At 37.9% G+C, this 26,385-nt stretch overlaps 1 protein-coding gene across 1 annotated transcript in view; it reads left to right on the top strand.

Moving 5' to 3' along the window:
• The window catches only part of METTL8 (methyltransferase 8, tRNA N3-cytidine), a 77,368-nt gene that overhangs the window by 23,342 nt on the left and 27,641 nt on the right, over positions 1 to 26,385 (top strand). Inside the window, exon 2 of the mRNA XM_082841639.1 lies at positions 12,055 to 12,209. Coding sequence (XP_082697765.1) covers positions 12,061 to 12,209 — 149 coding nt within the window. The 5' untranslated portion in view covers positions 12,055 to 12,060. The remainder of the gene's footprint in view (positions 1 to 12,054; positions 12,210 to 26,385) is intronic.

Here is a 26,385-nt window from a genome sequence, read left to right as displayed (position 1 = left end):
CAAAATAAGGAAATATATGTGTGTATGCTAACCCATGTATATACACACATCTATAATTAGTTCTGTATGTAACATCTGTATTTATAAGCTAAATATGAGTTCATACTGATGACTCCAATTCTAATTCATTACCATATGAATTATTCTAGCCTTCTCCCCTCACTTATCCATAACCTTCCACTCCTGGTGAGAAACCTGATTCCCACCATCTGCTTCTTAATTGTTCAATTCCAGTGTATTTGTATAGTGACTTCAGAATGGTTAACCCTTTATCAACTAAAGCACAGTGCTTATTACAATTCTTAATGCCCTTAGTCTTACAGACTCTACTCATTTCCAAAGTTACTTAGCATCTTTCTTCAAATTACTTTTGCTTCCCTGAATATACCATATGTTTTCACACTTCTTTGTCTTTATTTGTGCTAGTCCCTCTGTCTGGGGTGCCCTGGTTTTTACCCTTATCTCCTTGGAATATTGCCACTCACTCTTCTAGACCCAGCACAGATGTTGCCTTCACCAGGAAGCTTTCCCTAGCCACAACCAAGAGACTTAATCACTAATGCCTCTGTACTTTAATAGCACTTTATTCCCACCTCTATTACACATTTATCAGGACTCTGTTTGCATCTCATTCTTCTTCACTTGGTGGTAAGTTTCTTTTTTTTTTTTTTTTAATTTATTTCTTTTTGGCTGCATTGGGTCTTTGTTGCTGCTTGTGGGCTTTCTCTAGTTGCGGTGAGCAGGGGCTACTCTTTGTTGCAGTGCGCGGGCTTCTCGTTGTGGTGGCTTCTCTTACTGCAGAGCATGGGCTCTAGGTGCGCGGGCTTCAGTAGCTGTGACTCGCAGGCTCTAGAGCGCAGGCTCAGTAGTTGTGGCTCACAGGCTTAGTTGCTCCACAGCATGTGGGATCTTCGTGGACCAGCGCTTGAACGGGTGTCCCCTGCATTGGGATTCTTAACCACTGCGTCACCAGGGAAGCCCTGGTGATAAGGTTCTTGAGGGCAGGAACCAAATAGATTTGTCCCTGGATTCCTAGGACCCAATAGTAATGGATGTTATGTTAGAATCCTCTTGGGTGAAAATTACAGAAAACCTAATAGTGGCTAAAATATATAAGGATTTATTTTTCTCATCTAGCAGGAAATCCAGAGGAAAGTGGTAACTATCATTGGTTTACCTGTTCAATGATACTGTCAAGAACCAGGCCCTTTCCCTCCCCTGTACATAGCATCACTTTCCTTTATTCAGGAAAAAGGCAGAGTGAGGGTGTCAGCAAGCCATCCTCCAGCCCCTTTCCCTTCTGTATGGAGGCAAAGACTTTTGCCCGTTAACAGACTTCTGTCATCTAGAACATGGTCACATGGCTCCTCCAACTGCAAGAGAAGATGGGAAGGTGTATTTTTAGGAAGGCTAATCTTTTCAATAAGGCCAAGATGTTGGAATTAAGCTCCAAGTAATCACAAGGCCACAAGGAGGTCAGGAGTCTGTTTCCTGTTGGATAAAAGGCCTGAGGGTAGACAGAAGACCAGGCCAAGAAGACTCTTTAAGACAAGAGGAGAAAAGGCTTGATCTCAGTGGGAGCAACATCTGTTATTGGTAGAAAGCACAAATGTACCTAATGAGGAATCTAACATACTCTGACTACCCACTCTATATTCCTAGCATTCTGTATTGCTCCCTGGAAACTTTCGACTTGTCTGTTTTCATGTGGAAATTGTATCATTCTTGAGAATTTTACTTTCCATTCTCTGGTGCCTTTTCTGTGTCATACCTCCTGTGATGTGACAGTCACATTTTTACCTGATAGACCATGGTGCAGTTTGCCTTGATTTTTTGCAAGTTATAACTAATTGTAGTTCTTTAAAATAGAATTTACACAGTTCTATAATTTCTGCCTACCTAAATCCCACATTCTTTTGAAATTATGGAAATACATTCATTTGGATGCTTTTATTCATTAATGTTCTGTTTCGAGTTTTTTTAAAAAAATTATTTTTATTTTTGGCTGCATTGGGTCTTCATTACTGCATGCAGGCTTTCTCTAGTTGCAGCGAGCGGGGGCTACTCTTCATTGCAGTGCATGGACTTCTCATTGTGGTGGCTTCTCTTGTTGTGGAGCACAGGCTCTAGGTGCGCAGGCTTCAGTAGTTGTGGCATGTGGGCTCAGCAGTTGTGGCTTGCAGGCTCTAGAGCACAGGCTCAGTAGTTGTGGTGCATGGGCTTAGTTGCTCCACGGCTTGTAGGATCTTCCCAGACCAGGGCTCAAACCTGTGTCCCCTGCATTGGCAGGCGGATTCCTTTTTTTTTTTTTTAAATAAATTTGTTTATTTATTTATTTATGGCTGTGTTGGGTCTTCGTTGCTGCTCACAGGCTTTCCCTAGTTGCAGAGAGTGGGGGCTACTCTTCATTGCAGTGTGCGGGCTTCCATTGCAATGGCTTTTCTTGTTGCAGAGCACGGGCTCTAGATGCGCAGGCTTAAGTATCTATGGCATGTGGGCTCAGTAACTGTGGCACGCGGGCTCTAGAGCGCAGGCTCAGTAGTTGTGGCTCACGGGCTTAGTTGCTCCGTGGCATGTGGGATCTTCCTGGACAGGGATCGAACCTGTGTCCCCTGCATAGGCAGGCGTATTCTTAACCACTGTGCCACTAGGGAAGTCCCCAAGTTTTTTTTTTTTTCCTAAGATTTTTTTATAATTTATTTATTTTATTTATTTATTTTTGGCTGTGTTGGGTCTTTGTTGCTGCGCGTGGGCTTTCTCTAGTTGTGGCAAGCGGGGGATACTCTTCGTTGAGGTGCACAGGCTTCTCTTTGCGGTAGCTTCTCTTGTTGAAGAGCATGGGCTCTAGGCGTGCACGGGCTTCAGTAGTTATGGCACACGGGCTCAGTAGTTGTGGCTCGCGGGCTCTAGAGTGCAGGCTCAGTAGTTGTGGCGCACGGGCTTAGTTGCTCCGCGGCATGTGGGATCTTCCCAGACCAGGGCCCGAACCTGTGTCCCCTGCATTGGCAGGCAGATTCTTAACCACTGCGCCACCAGGGAAGCCCCCCCAAGGTTTTTATATATAACATTCATTTATAACTTGAATTCTTTATAATATTCCATTTTGTGCCAGGACAGCCTTATTGATACATTAGTCCAAACATGACTGGGTAAATCCTGCATACAGGTGCAAGCATCTCCTGCCATCTAGAGTACCTAGGGTTAAGGCCATTTGCAATGAATCAGGAAGCAGAAGTCTCATTAAGTGTAGAACTCCATTAACTTCATTCATGAGAGTTTTTTACTAGAATTTGTAAGGACTGGTAACACATAAAGCATGCATGTAACTTAATACCTTTTCTCAGCCCACCAAATCTGATTACTACTTCCAGAAGTTACTGTAGTGCGTACAAATGTGAAATGGCAGGTGAATGAGTTAAAACAGATTTCATTCTGGTCCAGCATGTTTTTGGAGACAACTTCCAGAGCAATTAGAATACCCTTCAGATATTCAGGTTTAAGGCAGCTTTGAGATGGGTTTACATGAAATCCTTCATATAACGTGTGAGTCCCAGTAACTTCTTGTGTGTGTGAGTGCATGGTGACACATTTAAGGGTGGTCTTAGAGAGCAAACACAGCATGAGATTCCCATTTTGAAGCTGCAGAGTGACTGACATCATAGTGTGATCAAAGTGCTCTGCAAATACTTACTGTAATTATTGCTGTTGTTCTGTTCTTGCTAATAACCTTATTTATTCTCTGAAATTATAATCATCCAAAGAAAGATTAAAACAAGATGTACAAGTTGCCTGAGCTCTTTGCCTCACAGATAGTCACCCTCAGAGTTCTCTGAAATTGACAGAGTTAATTGAAGCTTCAGTTTTCACGCCTGTAGTTGATACTTAAGTGTTTCTTACCTGTGGCTTTCACTATTCAAAACAGTACAATAATAGCACTTTAATTTGCTCTCATTAATGGTAGCCTCTCAGGTAATGTTAGTGCAGCTTTATCTAGATGTTGTTTGTTCCTCTGAATGAAACCTTTGTACCAGCTTCCCAGCCAGAGAAGGAAAGCTAAACAGTTACAAAGGTAAAAACATGAATGTATCACTAATTTACTCATTTAAAGGATGCTCAGAACCCAGGAAACATACAAGGGAAGTTAACTTTTAAGCAAAGGGCAGGCATTTAGTGTATGATTAACAGCAGTTTCTTTCTCTGAGATTTCAGTGAGCTGAGACAACTGGGAATCATTCTTAGGGAGGCAGCTCAAAGCCAGCGAAGTGCTCCAAGGATAATCATTACAGATTCACACGAACAACAGTACTATTTGCTCTAGTTCTTTGGTGCCCTTCCAATAGTATTGAGATGTGAGGAAGCAATCTTAGGCTCAAGCTTAAATAGTAAGGGAAAGAAGTCCTTCTTTGCCTCTACTCCTCAACTGAGTAAAAGTAAAAGACCAGTGAAAAGAACAGGGTGTTAAAATGTTACGTTATTTAGGTTATGCAAGAGCACTTTGCCTGTACCTTGAGATTTGAGTACTGAAAAAGAGAATGACTGTGCTGCCCTACATCTGGGGACTGGCGTCTCCCAGTGGCATTGCTTGCTGTTTGATTAAGGCCCAAGAGAAAAAAACAGAATTAAGAAAGATGAAGGGAGGGAAGAAATTCTGGGCTTCCTTAAATCAAATACAACAAATTAGCAACCCCAGTAAAGACTGGGGAGTCAATACTGTGATCCTTCTTGTATGTGTGGTGTACAAAGGTAGGGCGCAAATTGTATATATGTGCATAACAAAGATGTTTTTAAAAAAAGGTAGAGCATAGGCTCTCCCGTTCAACTGCTTTGGGTCAAGTTGAAGCCCCATTAGTTATTGGTTGGGTAACTTTAAGCATGTTACTTTACTTCATTCTCTGTGAGGTTTTCCTATGTAATATGGGTATAAAAATAGGACCCCTTGGTAGGGAAATAGAGGTTAAATAAGATAATACATGTAAAGTGCTTAGAACAGGGCCTCAAACATGGTAAATACTTAACTTTTTTAAATATTAATATTTATATGAAAAATAAATTGGGATTGGTGATTTACTTCCTCAAAGATTTTTTCAAATTGCAATGTATGGCATGCAGTATTTCCTTTTACTAAAATTATCCCTTTTATTTAAGAAGTAGTTAAAACAATTACTCTACAAAAATAACATTGGCAGTTACTTAAAACATGAAATATCCTATATACATCTTACCTGTTTCAGAAGAATATGATATAGTTTTGTTGGTATGGTATGGTAGGGCTGTGAGTCATTGTGAAAAGTGCCACATTTTAGTGGAAAGCAAAGCATTTAGCCAAAATTTGGAGGTAGGGCAGAGATCTCTTCCCTACAAGTCATCCTTCTACACCAAGGCTACTGCCTTTGCTGCAAGCATAATGTGGTGTTAGTGGTAAGCTCAGAAAACTTGTGAGTGTTAAAACCACCTTCTCCTTGGCTTGTCATACGATATATATGTGGAACCCAAGTCATTTTATACATTTGTTTGTTTCCTTGTATTCTAAAATGGGCGCACACTTACCTACATCTGAGAGCTGGCAGGAAGTCTGTCAGCTCTTCATGGCATACCAATGTAGTTATAGCATAATAAATGCTATTGATAATGAAATTCTCTCACTCTGATACCCATATGAGCTTCAGTTCCTGTCTGGATCTGTTCCTCAGTGATTGCTTTAGCCAACTGACTATTCATGACTGAGTCTTGGTGTTGAGATATCAGAGGACCATGGCCCTAAACCCGTGCTCCTTCTTCATTCTGTTTCATTTTTTTTTTTTTTTTTTTTTTTTGCGGTACGCGGGCCTCACTGTTGTGGCCTCTACCGTTGCGGAGCACAGGCTCCGGACGCGCAGGCTCAGCGGCCATGGCTCACGGGTACAGCCGTGCCACGGCATGTGGGATCTTCCCGGACCGGGGCATGAACCTGTGTCCCCTGCATCGGCAGGCGGACTCTCAACCACTGCGCCACCAGGGAAGCCCCATTCTGTTTCATTCTGACCTTGATAGGACTTGAGAGGAAGAACCACCGTAGGATGGTGAGCTGAAAGTGAGAACCTATAGGCAAAGTAAGTAAAAGAAATACCACTTGATTATATGGACTAGAATTTGATATGGCAGAATCAGTTTGAGCTAAGTTAAGTGAAGCATCAGGACCACAAACCTTTTAAGGTGCTTCCAACAGTAAATTAAAACTCAAACTCCTAACAAGGATTTGTGGAAATTCTTGTTGCCTTCGTATTTCTCTGCTCTGGACTGTTGTAACTCAAACTGCCTTAGCAGTTAAAGCACACCAAGACATGCCTAGAAAACTCTTACCAGGCTTCCCTCTTTTGAATATCTGCAAGTTTTATTCCTGACAAACACCTGATAACTAGGAACTATAATGAGAAGCCCTAAGTCTGTGGGAAAACTGCATTGTAATAATGTGGCCAATATTCAGACCTTTATTTCACACAGTTGTACTACTTTTCCACGTTATGCTGGCCTCATAAAACAAATTGAGAAGTGTTCTCTCCCCTATTTTCTGAAAGAGTCTGTGTAAGATTGGTGTTATTTCCTCAAACATTTGATAGTCACTAGTGAAGTCATCAGGGCCTCCAGTTTTCTTTGTAGGAAGGTTTTTTGGTTTGTTTTTTTATTGTGGTAAAATATACATAAAATTTACTTCAAAAAAATGACTATTACTAGAAATAAGGAGGGGCATTTATTAATGAGTCAATTCATCAAAAATATTAACATTTAATATTGCTATTGTGGTCAGAAAACATACTCTGTATGATTTGAATACTTTGGAATTTATTAAGACTTGTCTTATAGCTCAGCATATGTGGTCTGCCTTGGCAAATGGTTCATGATCAGTTGAAAAAAATGTGTATTCTGCTGTTATTAGGTATATTGCTCTTTCTATAAATGTCATTCAGGTCAAGTTGATAATGTTCAAAACTCCTATGTCCTTATTGATTTTTTGATAGTTCATTTCTGAGTGTTGTTCTGTTTATTACTGAGAGAGGGCTATTAAAATCTCCAAGTATTGCCGTGAATTTGTTAATTTTTCCTTTTAAAAGATTCTATTTTTGCTTCGTGTATTTTGAAGCTCTGGTATTAGGTACATGTACATTTAGGATTTTTATGTCTTGATGAATTGGCTCATCATTATTAAATGTAATAGTCTTTTTAAAAGTCTATTTTGTCTATTATTATACCTCCATTAGTTTTTTTCATGCAGTGTTTGCATGGTATCTCTTTTTGTTTTCTTTTTTTTCAATGTACTACAGAGCCCAAGAAGATATAAAGTAGGATCGTCATTTATATAAGGTTCAAAAATAGGCAAAATTAAACAGTGTTGTTTAGGAATGCATCAGTAGATGGCAAAACTGGGGACACACAAGGAAGGAAATGAGCACCAGGCAGGGCGGGGGCTTTTGTTTGAGGTGGGAGCAGGGGCTGCTGAGCACAAGTATGCTGAAGGGCTGTTTCTTTTACGACTGTTTATTAAACATCTGTGTTTTATGCACTTGTCTGTATGTATGTCAGATTTCACAACTGAATATATGAATAATGAAAGACAAAAAAGTGGAGCTACTAAGTTGCTTCATTAAATAAGTGTAATTTCTGATTCCTAACCCTTTAACTCACTCCTATACCCTCAAATGCCAGCAGGTGTAAAGGGCAGCTTCCCAAGTTTATTGCTCCGTTGTATCTCCAGAGCAATTAAAACACTGGAGGTGAACTGGAAAGATCTGGAAAGACCTAGATCCCACCACCTCAGATAAGAAGAAATGTCAGCAGCAACCCCTGCTCACCGGAAGGAATCAAGAAAGGACTGCTCTCCTGCTCAAATATTTGTCCTGCTCTTTTACCATCCCAGTCATCATTGCGCAGAGTTTATGTTTAACACCAAATGCTTGTAGGGCTACCAGGTCCCATTTCTTTTTTAATTGTAATCTATTTGTATCTTTAAAGTGCTTCTCTTATAGACAATATAGGTATGCCCTGCTTTTTGAAAGTTTGCTTTACCTCCTTCACTTTGATGAAAGACCTACATTGGTCTAAATGAAAGAAATCTGAAGAGGATTTTCACTTCTACGAAAAAAGGTGAAAACCGAAAATAGCTTTCAGTGTTTGTTTTGCAGTGAGCTGTTATAGAGGCGGTGCAAACCCTGAGCATCAAGAGCGGCACCTCCAAGCTCCTTCCCTGGGAACTACACTCAGCATCCCAGCATTAAGCCGCCATAGCTTTGAGCATCTGTACTTTATCTTGATTTATTTTGTTAACAAGATGTGTCCTAAGGTAATTGCTTTTTTGCTTTACGCCATTTTGGCTTACAAAAGGTTTCACAGGAATCCTCCACTTTTGGATAGTGGGGGAGACCTGTATATGGTTGAGCATTGCTTTTTCATACAAATTAGCAACCTGTGTCTTTTAACTAGAATCCATTTACACTTAATGTAATTACTGATATGGTTGGATTTAAATATGTCATCTTGGTATTTGTTTTCTAATGGTTCCATCTGATCTTTGGTTTCTCCTTCCTTTCCTGCCTTCTTTTGGGTGAATAGAATATTTTTAGCTATGCTTCTTTGTGTTATTTCAAATAAAAGTACTAATCCGTACAATTTCATTATGCAAATAATATCTTAATTAAACTTGTATTCAAATTAGGGTATGCCAAAGACCTAAATAGACATTTCTCCAAAGAAGATATACAGATTGCCAACAAACACATGAAAGAATGCTCAACATCACTAATCATTAGAGAAATGCAAGTCAAAACTACAGTGAGGTATCACCTCACACCCGTCAGAATGGCCATCGTCAAAAAATCTAGAAACAATAAATGCTGGAGAGGGTGTGGAGGAAGGGGAACCCTCTTGCACTGTTGGTGGGAATGTAAACTGATACAGCCACTATGGAGAACAGTATGGAGGTTCCTTAAAAAACTAAAAATAGAATTACCATATGACCCAGCAATCCCACTACTGAGCATATACCCTGAGAAAACCATAATTCAAAACGAGTCATGTACCACAATGTTCATTGCAGCTCTATTTACAATAGCCAGGACATGGAAGCAACCTAAGTGTCCATTGACAGATGAATGGATAAAGAAGATGTGGCACATATATACAATGGAATATTACTCAACCATAAGAAGAAACGAAATTGAATTATTTGTAGTGAGGTGGATGGACCTAGAGTCTGTCATACAGAGTGAAGTAAGTCAGAAAGAGAAAAACAAGTATCGTATGCTAACACGTATATATGGAATCTAAAAAAAAAAGGTTTTGATGAACCTAGCGGCAAGACAGGAATAAAGACGCAGATGTAGAGAATGGACTTGACACGGGGAGGGTGAAGGGTAAGCTGGGATGAAGTGAGAGAGTGGCATGGACATATATACACTACCAAATGTAAAATAGATAGCTAGTGGGAAGCAGCCACATAGCACAGGGAGATCAGCTCGATGCTTTGTGACCACCTAGAGGGGTGGTATAGAGAGGGTGGGAGGGAGATGCAAGAGAGAGGAGATATGGGGATATATGTATATGTATAGCTGATTCACTTGGTTATAAAGCAGAAACCAACACACCATTGTAAAGCAGTTATACTCCAATAAAGATGTTTTAAATAAATAAACTTTGCACTCCAAAAAGAAACAAACAAACAAATTAGGGTATGCCAAAAGAGAGTTAATCGAGGGTACCTAAAGAGAGTGGGACTCTCTGGTGGCAGAAACCAATTTTCTCTACCAGAATTCTTTTGGGAGCTGACCCTGCCCTTCTCTTTTTTTCTCATCACAAAATGGAACCATGACCTAGTAAACATTAAGCTAACATGATAGTCATAACATAAAGCACATATTTATTAAGCGTTGCAGTGACGATAACTGGATAGCTGCCTGTATAGTGTCAACTCTTCGGTCACTTCCTTCTTCCACACTGCAGGGATCTAAGGAGCCACCTTGGGAAATATGAAGTACCTTCCTTCCAATTAAATTTATGTCAGACAGGTACCATTTTTGTGTAGTCAGTCAAACAATTAATTCACAAGCAGCTTGGTGCTGCCCTTAGAAGGTTGCAATTTATTTGAGAAAGCATTTATGTTAAGTAGTTGTATTATGTATTTATATTATGTTTATTATACAGTTTACTATATATTTATATAATATAAAAGATGAAGAGCATTGCAAGGCTGTTGTAGATAATACATAAATGAAATAAAGATGTTTGTGTGGTTAATTAGAAAAAGCTGCCTAAGCTGGACAAATTGCCACATGTTTAGGCCCTGGCTATACCGTGTTTTTCTATGGGCTAGTGGTCTGCAAGGCACACACTTCTCTGACATTTTCCTGAATTGCCTAATATCCAATCTGGTTATGCCTTTTTGTCTCCAGCTGTCTGTAGATGTTCTTGGGCATTTATAGTGAGAGAAACATCTTTTTTTCCCTTCTCTTCCTCTTCTATATATAGATAGATATAGATAAGTATCACGTGATTATTTGAAGGATTGAAATTTCATTTTGATTTGGCTTTCCTGGGTGGAAAACATTTACATCATTTCATACTTTTGAGCATGAATTGCCTCTTTTTCTAGGTGTAATCCATTTCTACTCTTCAGCATACGGAAGATTTTATGAATAATGTTCAGTGCAGAAAGAGAGCTCTAAAAATAATTGTGCTAGTAGGGTTTTGTTAGTCTTATGTGGAACAGTGACAGGAGAAAAGAACAAAGGCACATCAGAGGAAAGGTAGTGGTAGGCAGAGCATTTGATTTCATTTGCCTCCACCAAAGAGCTTGCATTTAGTGGAGAAGGAAAAACAAATAAGAAACAGGAGATCTGCACTAGCTATTGAATGTTTCATTTCTCATCACTGTTAGTCACATTTGAATGGAATCATTGCAGTCTTTTTGGTGTGTATAACTAAGCCTTTTTTTCCCAAAAGGAAAATCTTGAATTTTATGTTTAAAAGCACAATGAGATGTTTTTGACATTCTGCAGTTTGTTTTGGAATTCGTAGTCTTAAAACCCATTGACTTTCAGTAAGGTGGTAAAGGGTGTACAATACATGTCATTTTTATGCCTGATAGCACCTGGGATAGTCTCTAATGCATATTATATATACACACCTTTCATCATCCGTTTCTACCTGACAGTTTACAGCGTTAGGCTGAATGTTGCGATTAACAACTGAATGGGGGTGAAATGCCAAGCGGTATTACAATGAATTCTTATTGGAAAACATAAGCTCTTTAGAGCTTATTTTTTATACTTTTCCATGAAGATTTTAAGCCGACATATATGCCAGTACATAATTAAAATAACATACTCTTTAAATGTTTAAGTTATTCTCCAGAAATGGAGATAGATTTGGCTAATCAAATGATGATTCTCCTCTTGAGCTGGGATTTAAGCATGCGTTTTGTACAGGGAAATCTGTTTTGCAAATGCATTACTGATTATTCTTTAAAATGTATGTATACAGGGTTGTTAGAATAAGAACTGTTGGGATCATATCTTAATATAGTTATTTTACCAATATTCATATTATTCAGCCCAGCCCAGGGAATGAGATTTTTAAAATTTGTTTTCTTATTCTGCTCCTATACTTGGGTTTTTGGTCTAGTGGTCATCAAATATTCCCTAGAAATACATTTGCCTAGAATTCCCAAAACAAAATAATAAAATCACTTAAAAAAACTTTTTAGTATACAAAATCCAGATTCTGGGCTTACATGCTTTAGCCATGTGCTAAAAATTATATAAGCAAATACCAAAGAAAGCCAAGTTGGTCAAGGCTGTGACTTATAAAGAATGCCAGGCAATGTTGGACACTCCAGATATTCTTTGTCCTTCTCTTGGCCTGAAAAATACTTCAGGAAAGAAGCTACCATGCCCATCTTCCCTTTCAAATTTTTTAGTTTTCATGTCCTTTCTCAGCTTGTAAACCTTTTAGGCCAGTTATTGGCTCTTAGATAAATAATATGTCGTTTAATCCATATTGACTAATTAACTGTTTGTAACTTTCCAGGTACTGATGAGGATGAATGTGATTTGGAGAAATTATTTTTCTCGTCTAAGGATAAGAAAGGTGCCTCACAGATACCGAAGTAGTTATCACCCAGTGGCCCCTCTGGGATCAAGGATTTTAACTGATCCAGCCAAAGTTTTTGAACACAACATGTGGTAAGTTATCTTTTTTGTGTGTGTGTGGTACACGGGCCTCTTACTGTTGTGGCCTCTCCCGTTGCGGAGCGCAGGCTCAGCGGCCATGACTCATGGGCCCAGCCGCTCCGTGGCATGTGGGATCTTCCCGGACCGGGGCATGAACCCGTGTCCCCTGCATCGGCAGGCGGACTCTTAACCACTGCGCCACCAGGGAAGCCTGGTAAGTTATCTTTTAAGTGTGATATAATGTATGTACATTAAGCATCACCAGTGTTATTTTCATTTAGTGCCAGAAAAGGATTTTTTAAATTGAGCACTTATGTTGTTGAAGTTAAAAGCAAGGGTAACTGATCCCAACTTAAATGTTGCCAATTCTGAATTTCTTTGCAAAGAGAATTAGAAAAGTGAAGTTTCCCAAGTGCTTTCCTCAGCTTTGGGTTCTTGCAGGCCCTCCCTGCTCACCTCTGATCCTGATTTGGCAGCATATCACTGAGGGGGCTTCTTTTCTAGGTAGAGCCCTCCATTTGCCTCTATTACAAGTACTTATCAATCAGCAAATGTGAACTCAGTACCTGCTGCTTACTGAGCACCAGGGAGAACACATTGGTTTGACCTTAATTCATGCTTTTAGGAAATCCACCCTTTATTTGTGAAGATAGATGGGTATTTATAGGAAAAACTGATAATTAGGAATACAAGGCAGCAAATTGTAAGGGCCCAGGGTGTTCTTATAAGGCATAGGTCTGTATAAGAACAACTCAAGGGCTTCCCTGGTGGCGCAGTGGTTGAGAGTCCACCTGCCGATGCAGGGGACACGGGTTCGTGCCCCGGTCCGGGAGGATCCCACATGCCGCAGAGCGGCTGGGCCCGAGAGTCATGGCCACTGGGCCTGCGCGTCCGGAGCCTGTGCTTCGCAACGGGAGAGGCCCGCGTACAGCAAAAAAAAAAAAAAAAAAAAAGAACAACTCAACAATGCAGGATCACTTCTATTTTGGCATAGTCAGGAAGATTTATTTTTCAGCTTTATTGAGTTATAATTGGCATATAAAGGAAGGTTTAAATGGGGAAACTGAGATATTTATTCTTTCTCTAGTACCCAGTATGGTGCCTGACACATAAATATTTATGGAATAATAGATAGGTAAAGCTGGAGTAAGGGCATTCTAGGTGGGTAGACAGTCATATTCACCTAGATGAGGAAGTATAAGGCATATTCAGGAGAACAGGATAGTTTGCCAAAAATAAAGTCTCTTCTAGGAGATTGGTAAATGATAAGGTTGGAATGGTAATAGACCAGGTGTGGGGTAGGAGCAAGATTGTGTGTGGTCTTAAATCCACACCTGAAGTGAAAGGTATTACAGAGCCACTAAAGAGAAATGGCATTCATTATACATGGTATATTAAGTATAAGTATTTGTATAACAGTATAAGGATAGATCAGCAGGTAGAACTAGAAGCAGAAAAGGGAAAATGAGAGAGATTGTAAGGGAAGAAAAATAGAACTTGGTGCTTTTGTAGACTAAAGGAAAAGGAAACATTTGACTCTGAAGGTTTGATCCTAGATGACTAATAGAAATAGGAAAATCAAGAGGTAAATTGATTTTTTTTAAATATAATAGAAGAAAAACAGGTGGTTTATCTTCTTGTTTTGTTTGTTTGTTTTTTGTTTTTTTTTGCATTACGCGGGCCTCTCACTGTTGTGGCCTCTCCCGTTGCGGAGCACAGGCTCCGGACGTGCAGGCCCAGCAGCCATGGCTCACGGGCCCAGCCGCTCCGCGGCATGTGGGATCTTCCCAGACCGGGGCACGAACCCATGTCCCCTGCATTGGCAGGCGGACTCTCAACCACTGCGCCACCAGGGAAGCCCTTTTTTTTTGTTTGTTTGTTTTGTTTTTATCTTCTTTTTTTAAATTGAAGTATAGTTGATGTACAATATTATATAAGTTACAGGTATAAAGTATAGTGATTCACAATTTTTGAAGGTTATACTCCATTTATAGTTACAAAATATTGGCTATATTCTAATCCTTGTAGCTTATTTTATACATAATAGTTTGTACGTCTTAATTCCCTACCCCTATATTGTCCCTCCCTCTTCTCTCTCCCCCTGGTAAAACCACTGGTTTGTTCTCTATGTCAAACAGGTGGTTTCTTATAAAGTTAAATATACACTTACCATATGACACAGCAATTCCACCCACTCCTAGGTATTTACCAGAATAAATGAAAATATATGTCCACATAAAGACTTGTATATGAGTGCTCATAACAGATATAGGTATTAGACAAAATAAGAGGTAAATTGATTTTTTATTTTGGAATAAAGATGGTGCATTTAATTTTAGATATTTTGAATAGGTTTTCAGAGAGGGACATCCTGAGAAAAATGTCCAGAACATAGACTCCACTGCTAGGAAGAGAGAGCAGTCAGGGCTGAAGATGTGAGGTTGGGTATAATATCTGCAGACAAGATTGTTATCTGACTAGCCTTGGGAGCAGGACCTCTAGGGCTGGGAAAGTAATTCATGGACTTTCTATGTTTATATTGCAACACAATATCAATTTTAAAAGTAAATAGATTGACTTTATTAATTAGTCCTGCACTATACAATATGGTGGCCCCTACCCACATATGGTTTTTGAGCACTTGAAACCTGGTTAGTCTGAATTCAGATGTGCTATAACATTTTGAAGATTTAATACAAGTAAAAGGTAAAGTATATCATTAATAATTTTTGTACTTAATTATTCAGTAAATGTTAAAATGATATTATTTTGGATATGTTGAATTACAGTATTTTATTAAAATTAATTTCCTTTTCACTTTTTTATCATGGCTACGAGAAAATTTTAAATTACATGTGTGGCCGACATTATACTTTCTTGGACAGTTACTAAGTTAAACCATTTTGACTATCATCACCAATTTGGACAGTTATAATAGGCTGTGAGATAATTGTCAAACAGTTAAACCTCCAGAGGAACTTCTGGTCCTAGGCAAGCTCCTCATTTGCCAGGTTTTTTGTTTTGTTTTTTGTCAGTAAACTCTAGTGATTTAGTTGTCTACATTTCTTTTTCCATTTGCTATCACTAACTTTTTTGCCCAAGATTCCTGCCTGCCCATTTAAGTTCTGTTTTGTCATAGGCTGTCAGGGAAGCAAGGGTCATCTGGTTCAGTGCCTCTCAAACACTGTGGGCTAGCTTAGGGCTGCTGCACAAGAATCCCTTGGGGTATGGCCCAGGAATTTGTAATTTGAAAAAGTTCTTTTAGTAATTCTGTTGAGCTACCAGGTTTAGGAATCCTTGATGCAGTCCAATGGTTTCAAACTTTAGTAGAATTTTTTTTCCAAGTGAAGACTTAACATAGAATCCCAATATTTAAAAGGTAAAAACAAACCTACTCTGAGTGAAGTGAAGTGGTCATAGAGGCTTGGGGCATTGACAGCTCCACTTCCCTTTTCCTCTCCCACCCCTCCCTCCCTCTAGCAGCCTAGAGGACCTTTAGGGTTCAGCTGACCAGAGTTTGAAAAACCTTGATCTGATCTCTACAGCCATCCTTCTCCATAGCATACCCCCAAAGAAGTTACCCTGCCTGTGCAGGATACCTCTAGTGAACTCTCTCCAAAGCAGATACATACTGTAATAATAAAAAAATAATAATTTTCTCCAAGGGAAGAGGAAAGTAGTTGCTTCACATCACCTTCCCATGTCCCCCACCCCAGTTTTTTGCTTGAAGAGAAGATAAGTAAATTAAACTGAAAACCAGAAGACTGGTTTACTTTCTCCTTACTTCAAGTCCAAAGTTCTGTCTAAAAGTTCTCACTTCCTTCCTTATTTCCTCCTTTATATTTAAGAATAATGTCTCCTCATGCTGAATTTTGATTTTTAAGAAGTCTCTTAACAAGTACATGTCAGTTTTCTCTCAGAGATGTTGATCAGAATTGTGTACAGTTCATTTTTCCCTTTAGCCTCTAGTTTAGTTAATAAGAACTATTTACTCTATACATGAACCTCTTGTTAAAAATTTTTTGAGAAAAAATAAAAATACCATTTTTCTTCAGTTTCTATATCCTGAGTAATATTTGCCCTCCAGATTCTGGATATTACTAGTATTTACATCTGCCTATAGGCTCTTAATTCTTAATAGTTTAGTTAAGTGAATTTCACATAACATAAAATTAACCATTTTAGGTGAACAGTTCAGTGGCATTAATTACATTCACGATTTTGTGCAACCAGCATCGTTCCAAAACATTTCCATAACTCTAAAGTAAAATCCCTTATCCATTAGGCCTCTTACACTCATGCTACAGTTCCCAGCCCCTGGCAACCACCAATCTGTGTTCTCTAGAGAATTACCTCTTCTGCATATTTCGTATAAATGAGATTATACAATATGTGATCTTCTGTGTCTGGCTTCTTTCCCTTAGCATAAAGTCTTAGAGATCCATCCATATTGTAGCATGTATCAGTACTTGATTCATTTTTATGACAGAATAGTATTCCATTGTATGTATATACCACAGTTGGTTTATCCACTCATTAACTGATGGACATTTAAGCTATTTCCACCTTTTGGCTCTTGTGAACAGAGCTGCTGTGAACATGTGTGTACATGTACTTGTTTGAGTCACCTAGGAATGGAACTGTGGGGTCATGTGGTAATTCTACATTTAACTTTTTGCAGAACCGCCAAACTTTTCCACAGTGACTAAATCATTTTGTATTCCACTTATAGTCTTTTAGTTATACTTAGTACATTTATCAATTTGGGGGGCACTGACATGAAACTATATTCAGAGTGCTTGTGAGACATGGCCCAGACATCTGTCTGTATTGAGCAAATTACACGGTTACTTGGAAGAATCATTCCTTATTCCACGCTGCTCCTGGTTTAAGTGTATAGGAACTTTTCAGGGGACCCCCGAAATTTATAAGGAAGCAGTAAGCACTTGTATTATCATATAACTAAATCAGCTAGGCCAGCAGCTTTCAAGCTTTTTGGCATGACCCACAGTAAGGAGAATAGTTTACATCATGGAACAGTACCTGTACGTATAACACATGCACATATATGAAACAGGAACAGAAGTTTCCTATGCAGTTTTACCATGTAAGACATGCACTCATAGTTTCCATTTGTTCTTTTCTGCTCCATTTTTGTTTTTTTCTCTTTTTAAATGTAGATGGACTAACTAAATTGATTTCATGACTCACTAAAAGTGTCATGACCTTTAGTTTAAAAACACTGAGCTAAGTGATTCTCTGTAGATCCAAGGCAAGACCTATATCCTGTAACATGACTTTCTATTACATAACCCATTTAAATAACTGTTTCCAGCATCCCAATAGAGTTCAGGTATCAAGAATTCTTTCTTACTATATAGTCTGAACTTTATTTATACAATAATTTGTCATGAGAGGCAATCTAGATGTTAAAAGGGGCAGTCTACATGTCTAACTTTAGGAAGTTACTTAATCTCTCTGTGCCTCAGTTTCCTCATCTCTAAAATGGGTTAATAATAGTAATATTAACCTCATAGAGTTCTTGTAAGGATTGAATTAGTATATATATATTATAATATAAATTGTATATACATGATAAATAAGCAACACATAAGAATTAGCTGTATTATTATTATTACCATTTCCTAACATGTACTTTAGTTACTTATGTGTCTGTTTTATCTTCATTATTAGATTGTATGACTCTTCAGAGAAGAACTTAGCTTATATCTGTTTCATTGCTATATTCTCTATATTATAGGCACCAAATAAGTTTGTTTGAATAAGTGAATCAATGTAGAGAAATAGGAGATCCAGTTCATGTCTACTTGAAATTTACAGCTAGACTGAGAGTTAATATCATAGCTATAAAAAATAAATAAAAAATAAATTTAAAAAATATCATAGCTAAACATGGGCTTCAGAACCCAAAAAATCTGAATTTAAGCCCTGACTCTACCCCTTTCCAGGGTTAGAATTTGAGGAATTTGAGCAAGTTTTTTTCATGAGGTGTTGTGAGTATTAAAGGAAATAAATATGTAAAACACTTAGTAGTAGTAAGCTCCCTAAAAGGCATCATTCTTGTTATTATTATAAGATGGAGAGTTGAGATATATACCAGTGAATAAATAAACAGTATAGAGGACTATGCAGGGTCATACAGTGAAGACAGTGAAGACCATAGGAATAGTCTTCAGAATAGGAAGAGATTTTTGAGATGGGGATGTAAGAAAGTCAATAAGATTTCATAGGGCAGGTAGGATTTAACCTGGGCTCTGAAGGATGAGGAGGATTTAAATAGTGAAAACCCTTTTGTTCTAGACATGAGCAAAGATCTGCATTGTACACGAGGTATATTTCGTGTACAAAAGCAAGCAAATAGACCAGCCCACTTGGAAGAGAGGTTTCACATTTTGAAACTGGGTAAATGGTGTGACAAAAGAAGTATTTTAGGAGAATTAATCAGGCTCTGTTGTCAGGACACGTAGAGTTAACCATTATAGAACATGAAATGATATCTTTTTTCCTTAGCATTTTTGTTATATTGACGTGTACCCATCACTGGGCTAGGTTCAGAGCAGTACTCAAGAGAGGAACAGCAGATGATCACGGCTCTAAAGGAGCTCTAGTCTGTTTCACTAATAAGCTTGAATCCTCCAGGTAAAGAAGATGGAATGAATCTGAAAAACAAAGTATTCCTCCTCCAACAAAATGAATAAGAAGTAGTAAAAGCAAGCAAAAACTATGCCAACAGCAACTACAAGAGTTCATACTGTTCATACATAGACAATTAGTGACCAAGGAAAGAAACTATAGATTCATGTGTGGCTCAGAGTGGCTCCTAACCCTATCTTTATCCCTCAGAAGCAGTACTAGGGAAAGGTCAGCTGACAAATCATTACTAATACTCATTAGGCAGCCCTGGCAAATGTTGAGAAAGAGCCCTTGAAAATAAATGTTCTTACCTATCACAGAAAAATTTGAGGTCTTAGTAGAGCAGGGAAAATCATGGGGCTCACCATTTTCCAGAGTTCCATGCTGAATTGAAACTCTCCAAAGCCCAAGGGAAACCCCCTTAGGAATAGGACACATCCTAACTAGATAAGTGAAACCTAGCATAGATAGGACTTAATAAATCTCAAAAAAAAAAAAAAAAAAAAACAAGCAGACCCAGACCCTCATAAAATAAAGGCTGCCAACTACCCAGTGGAGTTCCCCCTTCTCCCCCACCTCTGAAACCCTCAGATTACAGAAAAGTGCAGAGGATACATAATACCCAGCCTTCAAACTAAGCTTGCAGAGAAAGATAAACCTGAGTAAGGTTTGGTGTCAAGAGAATTTGTCTGCCAACAAACCAGAGAGGAAAGAAGGAAGGAGGGGAGAAAGAACATAGCATGCACTATGGATTAGTTTGCATTTTCCAATATTTTATGTAAAGGGAATCACAATATATACTCTTTTTTTTCTGGCCTCTTTTACTAAGGATCATTATTTTTAGGTTTATGCATGTTGTTGCATATATCAATATTTTGCTTATTTTTATGACTGATAAAAGAATAAAATCAGAATATATAAAAAGCTCTCAAAATTCGATAAACAACCCAATAAAAATGGGCAAAATATTGAACAGACACTTCACCTAAGAAGATACACTGATAACAAACGTATGAAAAGATGCTCAAACATCAGTAGTCATTAGGGAAGTGCAAATTAAAGTCACAATGAAATACTACCAAACATTTATTAGAACAGCTAAAATTCAAAATACTGTACCAATACTGTTGGTGAAGATGTAGAGGAACTGGAATTTTCATACACTGCTGGTGGGAATATAAAATGGTGCAACCACTTTGGAAAACAGCTTGGCAGTTTCTTAAAAAATTAAACATACAACCTCTATATGATTCAGCCATTCCATTCCTAGATATTTATCCAAGAGAAAAGAAAGCATACAAAGACTTTTGCATGATTGTTCATAGCTTTATGTGTAATAGTCAAATTTGGCAACAACCCAAATGTCCATCAACAAGTAAATGGATAAACAAATTGTGGTATATCTATATAATGAACACTACTAATAAAAAAGGAATGAAACTATTGATACACACAACAACATGAATGCATTTCAAAATAATTATGCTGAGTGAAAGAAGCTAGAAATGAAGAGTATATACTTTACTTTTACTGTACTGGAAAATGCAAACTAATCTATAGAGGCCGACAACAGATCAGTGGTTGTTAGTGAAGCAGGAGGGGGGTGTGGCGAGAAGGGGAGGGGTGGAAGGGAGGGATTACAAAGGTGCACCAGAAAACTTGAGAGTAATGGATATATTTATTAACTTGGTTGTGGTGACGTTTTCACGCATATTACATTTGTCAAAATGTATCAAATCATATACTTTAAATATGTGCGGTATGTCAGTTATACCTCAATAAAGCCATTAAAAAATATGGTTACATCCATACATTGGAAAACAATGTAGCAGTTAATAAAAATAAGAGAGATCCATGTGTATTGATACCAAGAGATGGCTATGGTATGTCATTAAACAGAAAGAGCAAGTTGCAGAAAAGTATCTCTAGTATGGCCTCATTTTTATTAAGGAATTTCTATACATGTGCTACAGTATATACATATCTTTGTTTTTATATACACAGAGAAATGTCTGGAAAGGTCCACATCATACTGATAACACTGTTTATCTCAGGGATGGACATGGGGATAAGAAGTAGGGTAGAGATGAAACTTCGTATTTTATAAGCATTAGTATTATTTGAATTTTGAGTTTTTTAAAAGAATGCCCCCCATGTACATATTCTCATCTTACTGTCTATCTGATAAAGTCTTTGTTCTTTAATAATCAATTACAACTCCTCATCTTCCTAACAGTTTTGAGTTCTACCAAATCTTCTTCATTTTCGTGTCCCCAGTTCACAGCCCAGTGCCTAATAGTTATAGGTTGTCAATAAATGTGTAATGAGAGAAGTAAATATTGTTTTTTTTCCAGCAGCTGTGACCTCTATCTCTTGTATGCAGAAGTGGGAAGGCATTGGTTCTTTCTGTGTGTCTTTTGTATGTCATTCATTCCTAAGTAAGAAACTGATTTACTAATAAAAATAATCAACTGAAATATTTATTATGGCCAAAAAAGGTAAGTGGAAAGCCAGGACTCAGAAATATAAATTAGTGTCAATGGTAGAAAAGATTTAATTGAAGTTAGTTCAATTATTCTCTGATTTACCTATAACAACTATATTTTATCCATCTGAGACATTTTTTTTACTGATTAACATCTCTGTGAAGTCATGGCATTTCTTAAAATTGATGGCATCTTACAATTGTAATTGGAAGTGTTTTTTTCTTTCTTACTGGTACAGAAAATAATGGTATCTTAGATTTGATGAAATAGGATAATTATAATTTCAAAGTACATAGTCTTAATTGTACACTGTTTTGAGAACTATTACATTTATTTTACTAATACAAAAACTAAGAGACATAGAAAATATAAATTACTTTCCACTACCATACATCAAGATTAACATTTGAATATTTGTTATATTGTTAGAAAAGCATGAAAACCTTTTGTTATATGGATAAATCGGGAACAGACATAAAAGATTGACCCAGAAGGAAGTACATGTGAACATATGGGAAAATATACAACAGTAAAAGAAATACAAATCAAAACAATTTGGTACCTTTTTAGAGCTACTAAAATAACACCAAAAAAGAAAGAAAAAGAGAGAGAGAAATTTAAGATAACACCGTATCCTGGTAGCAGTGTAAGTTAATACAATCTGGTTATATTTCTGTTTATTTTTTGTCTCATCTGTTCTTTTATTTTTCTCTACTGGCTTTTTGGCTATACATCTTCTGATTATTTTTTGTATCTTATTTTAGAGCAATAGTTTCAAACATTTTGGTCTTAGAACCCCTGTACGCTGTTAAATCATTGAGGACCCCAAAGACCTTTTATTTATGTGGATTATATCTATTGATATGTTCAATATTAGAGATTGAAACTGAACAGTAAAATATTAATTAATTTTAAAACAATAATAAACATTACATGTTAACATAAATTACATATTTTCATGAAAATATCTATTTGCTCCCCAAAAATATAGTGCAAGGAGTGCATTGTTTTAAATGTTTGTAAGTCTCTCTAATGTCTGGCTTAATGGAAAAAGCTGGATTCTCATATGTGCTTCTTCATTTAATCTTTTGTGTAATGTTGTTTAGGTTGAATTATATGAAGGAAACTTGGCCTCACACAGATATGTACTTGTAAAAGAGAGGAGTGTTATAATAGCATCTTAAGATAATTTTAGATATTTTTCTTTTTTTTTTTTAGCTGTGCCCCTCATCTTGTGGGATCTTAGTTCCCTGACCCGGGATTGAACCCTGGCCCTCGGCAGTGAAAGCGCAGGAGTCCTAACCACTGGACCACCTGGGAATTCCCCATATTTTTCTTTCCTTTTTAAAAAATATTTATTTATTTATTTTTGGCTGTGTTGGGTCTTCGTTGCTGCACGCGCGCTTTCTCTAATTGCGGCAAGCAGGGGCTATTCTTCATTGTGGTGCGTGGGGGTCTAATTGTGGTGGCTTCTCTTGTTGCAGAGCACGGGCTCTAGGTGCACGGGCTTGCTTCACTAGTTGTGGCTCACAGGCTCTAGAGCGCAGGCTAAGTAGTTGTGGCGCATGGACTTAATTGCTCCGCAGCATGTGGGATCTTCCCAGACCAGGGTCCGAACCTGTGTCCCCTGCACTGGCAGGTGGATTCTTAACCACTGTGCCACCAGGGCAGCCCCCCCATATTTTTCTTGATACTAAATTAAATCTCAGCAGCAGCAGTTTCTTAGTTGCAATATGGAATATGAAACCATATCAATGAACTTTTGGTATTGTGCTATATTATAATCCATTGTTACAACTTGCACTTTTTTTTTAAATAAATTTATTTATTTTATTTATTTATTTTTGGCTGCGTTGGGTCTTCGTTGCTGTGCCCCGTTTTTCTCTAGTTGCGGTGAGTAGGGGCTACTCTTCGTTGCGTTGTGCGGGCTTCTCATTGCGGTGGCTTCTCTTGTTGCGGAGCACAGGCTCTAGGCGCGCAGGCTGCAGTAGTTTTGCCTCATGGGCTCTAGAGCGCAGGCTCAGTAGTTGTGGTGCACAGACTTAGTTGCTCCGTGGCATGTGGGATCTTCCCACACCAGGGCTCAAACCCGTGCCCCCTGAATTGACAGGCAGATTCTTAACCACTGCGCCACCAGGGAAGCCCACACCTTATATTTTGAATTTTTTTTTTTACCTATGCATCATTTTACGACATCATGTATGGATAATTTGGAAAGTTTAGTTCCCTGTTTTATGTAGATTCAGATGACACATTTCATTATACAATATTCAAAAATCACATTTGTTAATACACCATTATTCCCATCAGGAAAAATCTCTTAAGTATTGGGAGCTATCAAACTCGTGGTGGAAACAACCTTTCCAAAATCCTAATTTTTGCTTGAAAGCACAAAATTTATCTTTGACAGCAAATACTTTTTCTTTTCTTAAAGTGATAGGCTGATTTTGTTTACTTTTAAGATGCCGAATACTCAAGTCTGAATAGCTATAGTTTGTCTATAGTTGCTCTTTCAAGTAAAAATAGCATTCCATGAGAAAAGCATATAATTTAGTTCACAATGCAAACAATCATACAAGTACTTTTCTACAAGTCATTCATCAGACTTCAGTGTGCAGCTTTTTGCATGCCTCCCATTTTGTCACATAAAATATTAAAAATATATTTACCGAAGGGTAATATATTATCCTCCTCCTTCACATGCTAAAAGTTTTGATTATCTGGTGGACATTATGGATGATATCTTATGTGGAATCTGGATTATGTTGTCTTCCTTTAAAGGTGTTGAGGTTTTTTTCCTGGCAAGTGGTTAAATTATTGCCAAATCTTCTTGGTCAAGTCAGATTTAATTTTAGGTTCTGTTCAGGTGAAATTATTTTGATATTTTTCTGAATCTAGCGTGATTCTTATTCCTATAGCATGGCATTTCTGGAGTCTTAACTGAATGCCTGAAGTGTTCAGAGAGGTCTCTCCACTCTGGCTTAGCCAGAACTCCAGTATCTCCAAGCACTGCACTGCACTGCCTATGCAGACTTCAGGGACCCTCCCCTTTGTCCAACCCCCTCTCGTTCAGTATTCTGCTGCACAAAGTCTCACCATCTCAGCAGCTCTGAACCTTGATTTCTGCCTTCTCAACTCACAAAACTACCACTCAGTGAGTCAGCCAGACTCTGCTTGGGCTCTACCTCTGCACCACAGTCTAGAACATGTCCCAGACAGAAAGCCCAGGGTAAATGTGGGAGCTGACCTTTTGTGTTTCTCTTCTTTTAGGGATCACAGTCCTGTGCTGTCTGAAGTGTAGTCCAGTACCTAAAAGCAATTGGTTTATATACTATTTTATCCAGTTTTATTATTGTTTGTAGCAGAAGGATAAGCCTATTTCTAGGTACTCTGTCATGGCGCAAATCACAAATCCTATACAGCAGTTTTAAGCCATAATTATGAATATTTTTTAGCTATGTAGAAGAGTGTGTGTGTGTGTGTGTGTGTATCCGCAAATACAGGAAGGGAACTTGAAAAAATAAGAACTGTTAATTGATTAGGATATTTAAACGAAAGGTAAGACTTTTTCCTCTTTAAATTTTTCTATTAATATAATTGTAACTATGTAATAAAATGACTTTGTTATGGAATTAAAGATTACTGAAATAGTTTTAAGGTGAAACTAATAAACTTTATTTCTTCCTTTTACCTAACAATATTTTATTTTTAATTCACTAGGCACCTAATACATTTGTTAAATTTGTCTTTAAATTTTCTTCTATAATGACACTTTTTCATACACAGTAAATGACCAAGACAGAAAAACATTTTATCTGCGTAGCTTACACTGGGTACTTTGGTTTATATCTGATTGTTAAAAATTATAATAGGAAGTGACACCACATTCAGCAGTTTTCATTAAGTAGGAACCTCAGAAACATTAGTACCCAAGCTAAATGATTGGGGAGAGAGTGTGTGTGTTTTAACTTTTCAAAACCAAACCAAATGCATGATTATTTAGACTGTTATTGCCATCAACTTAAAGCTAAAGCAAGGAATCATCATTCAGTTGCACTATACATATAGAAGGAATATGAAATCACACACACATGCACACATATGAACTGAAGTCATAGGACTCATGGCCACTCCAAAATTACGAATTAATTCTACTAGCCTTGGTGTGAAAATTTCTTTTTTTTTTTTAACATCTTTATTGGAGTATAATTGCTGTACAATGGTGTGTTACTTTCTGCTTTATAACAAAGTGAATCAGTTATACATATACATATGTTCCCATATCTCTTCCCTCTTGCGTCTCCCTCCCTCCCACCCTCCCTATCCCACCCCTCTAGGTGGTCACAGAGCACCGAGTTGATCTCCCTGTGCTATGCGGCTGCTTCCTGCTAGCTATCTATTTTATGTTTGGTAGTGTATATATGTCCATGCCACTCTCTCACTTTGTCACAGCTTACCCTTCCCCCTCCCCATATCCTCAAGTCCATTCTCTAGTAGGTCTGTGTCTTTATTACCGTCTTGCCCCTAGGTTCTTCATGACCTTTTTTTTTTTCTTAGATTCCATATATATGTGTTAGCATACGGTATTTGTTTTTCTCTTTCTGACTTACTTCACTCTGTATGACAGACTCTAGGTCCATCCACCTCACTACAAATAACTCAATTCCGTTTCTTTTTATGGCTGAGTAATATTCCATTGTATATATGTGCCACATCTTCTTTATCCATTCATCTGTCGATGGACACTTAGGTTGCTTCCATGTCCTGGCTATTGTAAATAGAGCTGCAATGAACATTTTGGTACATGACTCTTTTTGAATTCTGGTTTTCTCAGGGTATATGCCCAGTAGTGGGATTGCTGTGTCATATGGTAGTTCTATTTTTAGTTTTTTAAGGAACCTCCATACTGTTCTCCATAGTGGCTGTATCAGTTTACATTCCCACTGACAATGCAAGAGGATTCCCTTTCCTCCACACCCTCTCCAGCATTTATTGTTTCTAGATTTTTTGATGACGGCCATTCTGACTGGTGTGAGATGATATCTCAT

Source organism: Leucopleurus acutus (genome assembly GCF_964270905.1).
Source record: "Leucopleurus acutus genome assembly, chromosome: 6".
Classification (NCBI taxonomy): domain Eukaryota; kingdom Metazoa; phylum Chordata; class Mammalia; order Artiodactyla; family Delphinidae; genus Leucopleurus; species Leucopleurus acutus.
The sequence above is the reverse complement of the archived record's forward strand: the minus strand, read 5'-3'. Positions and strand labels throughout refer to the sequence as shown.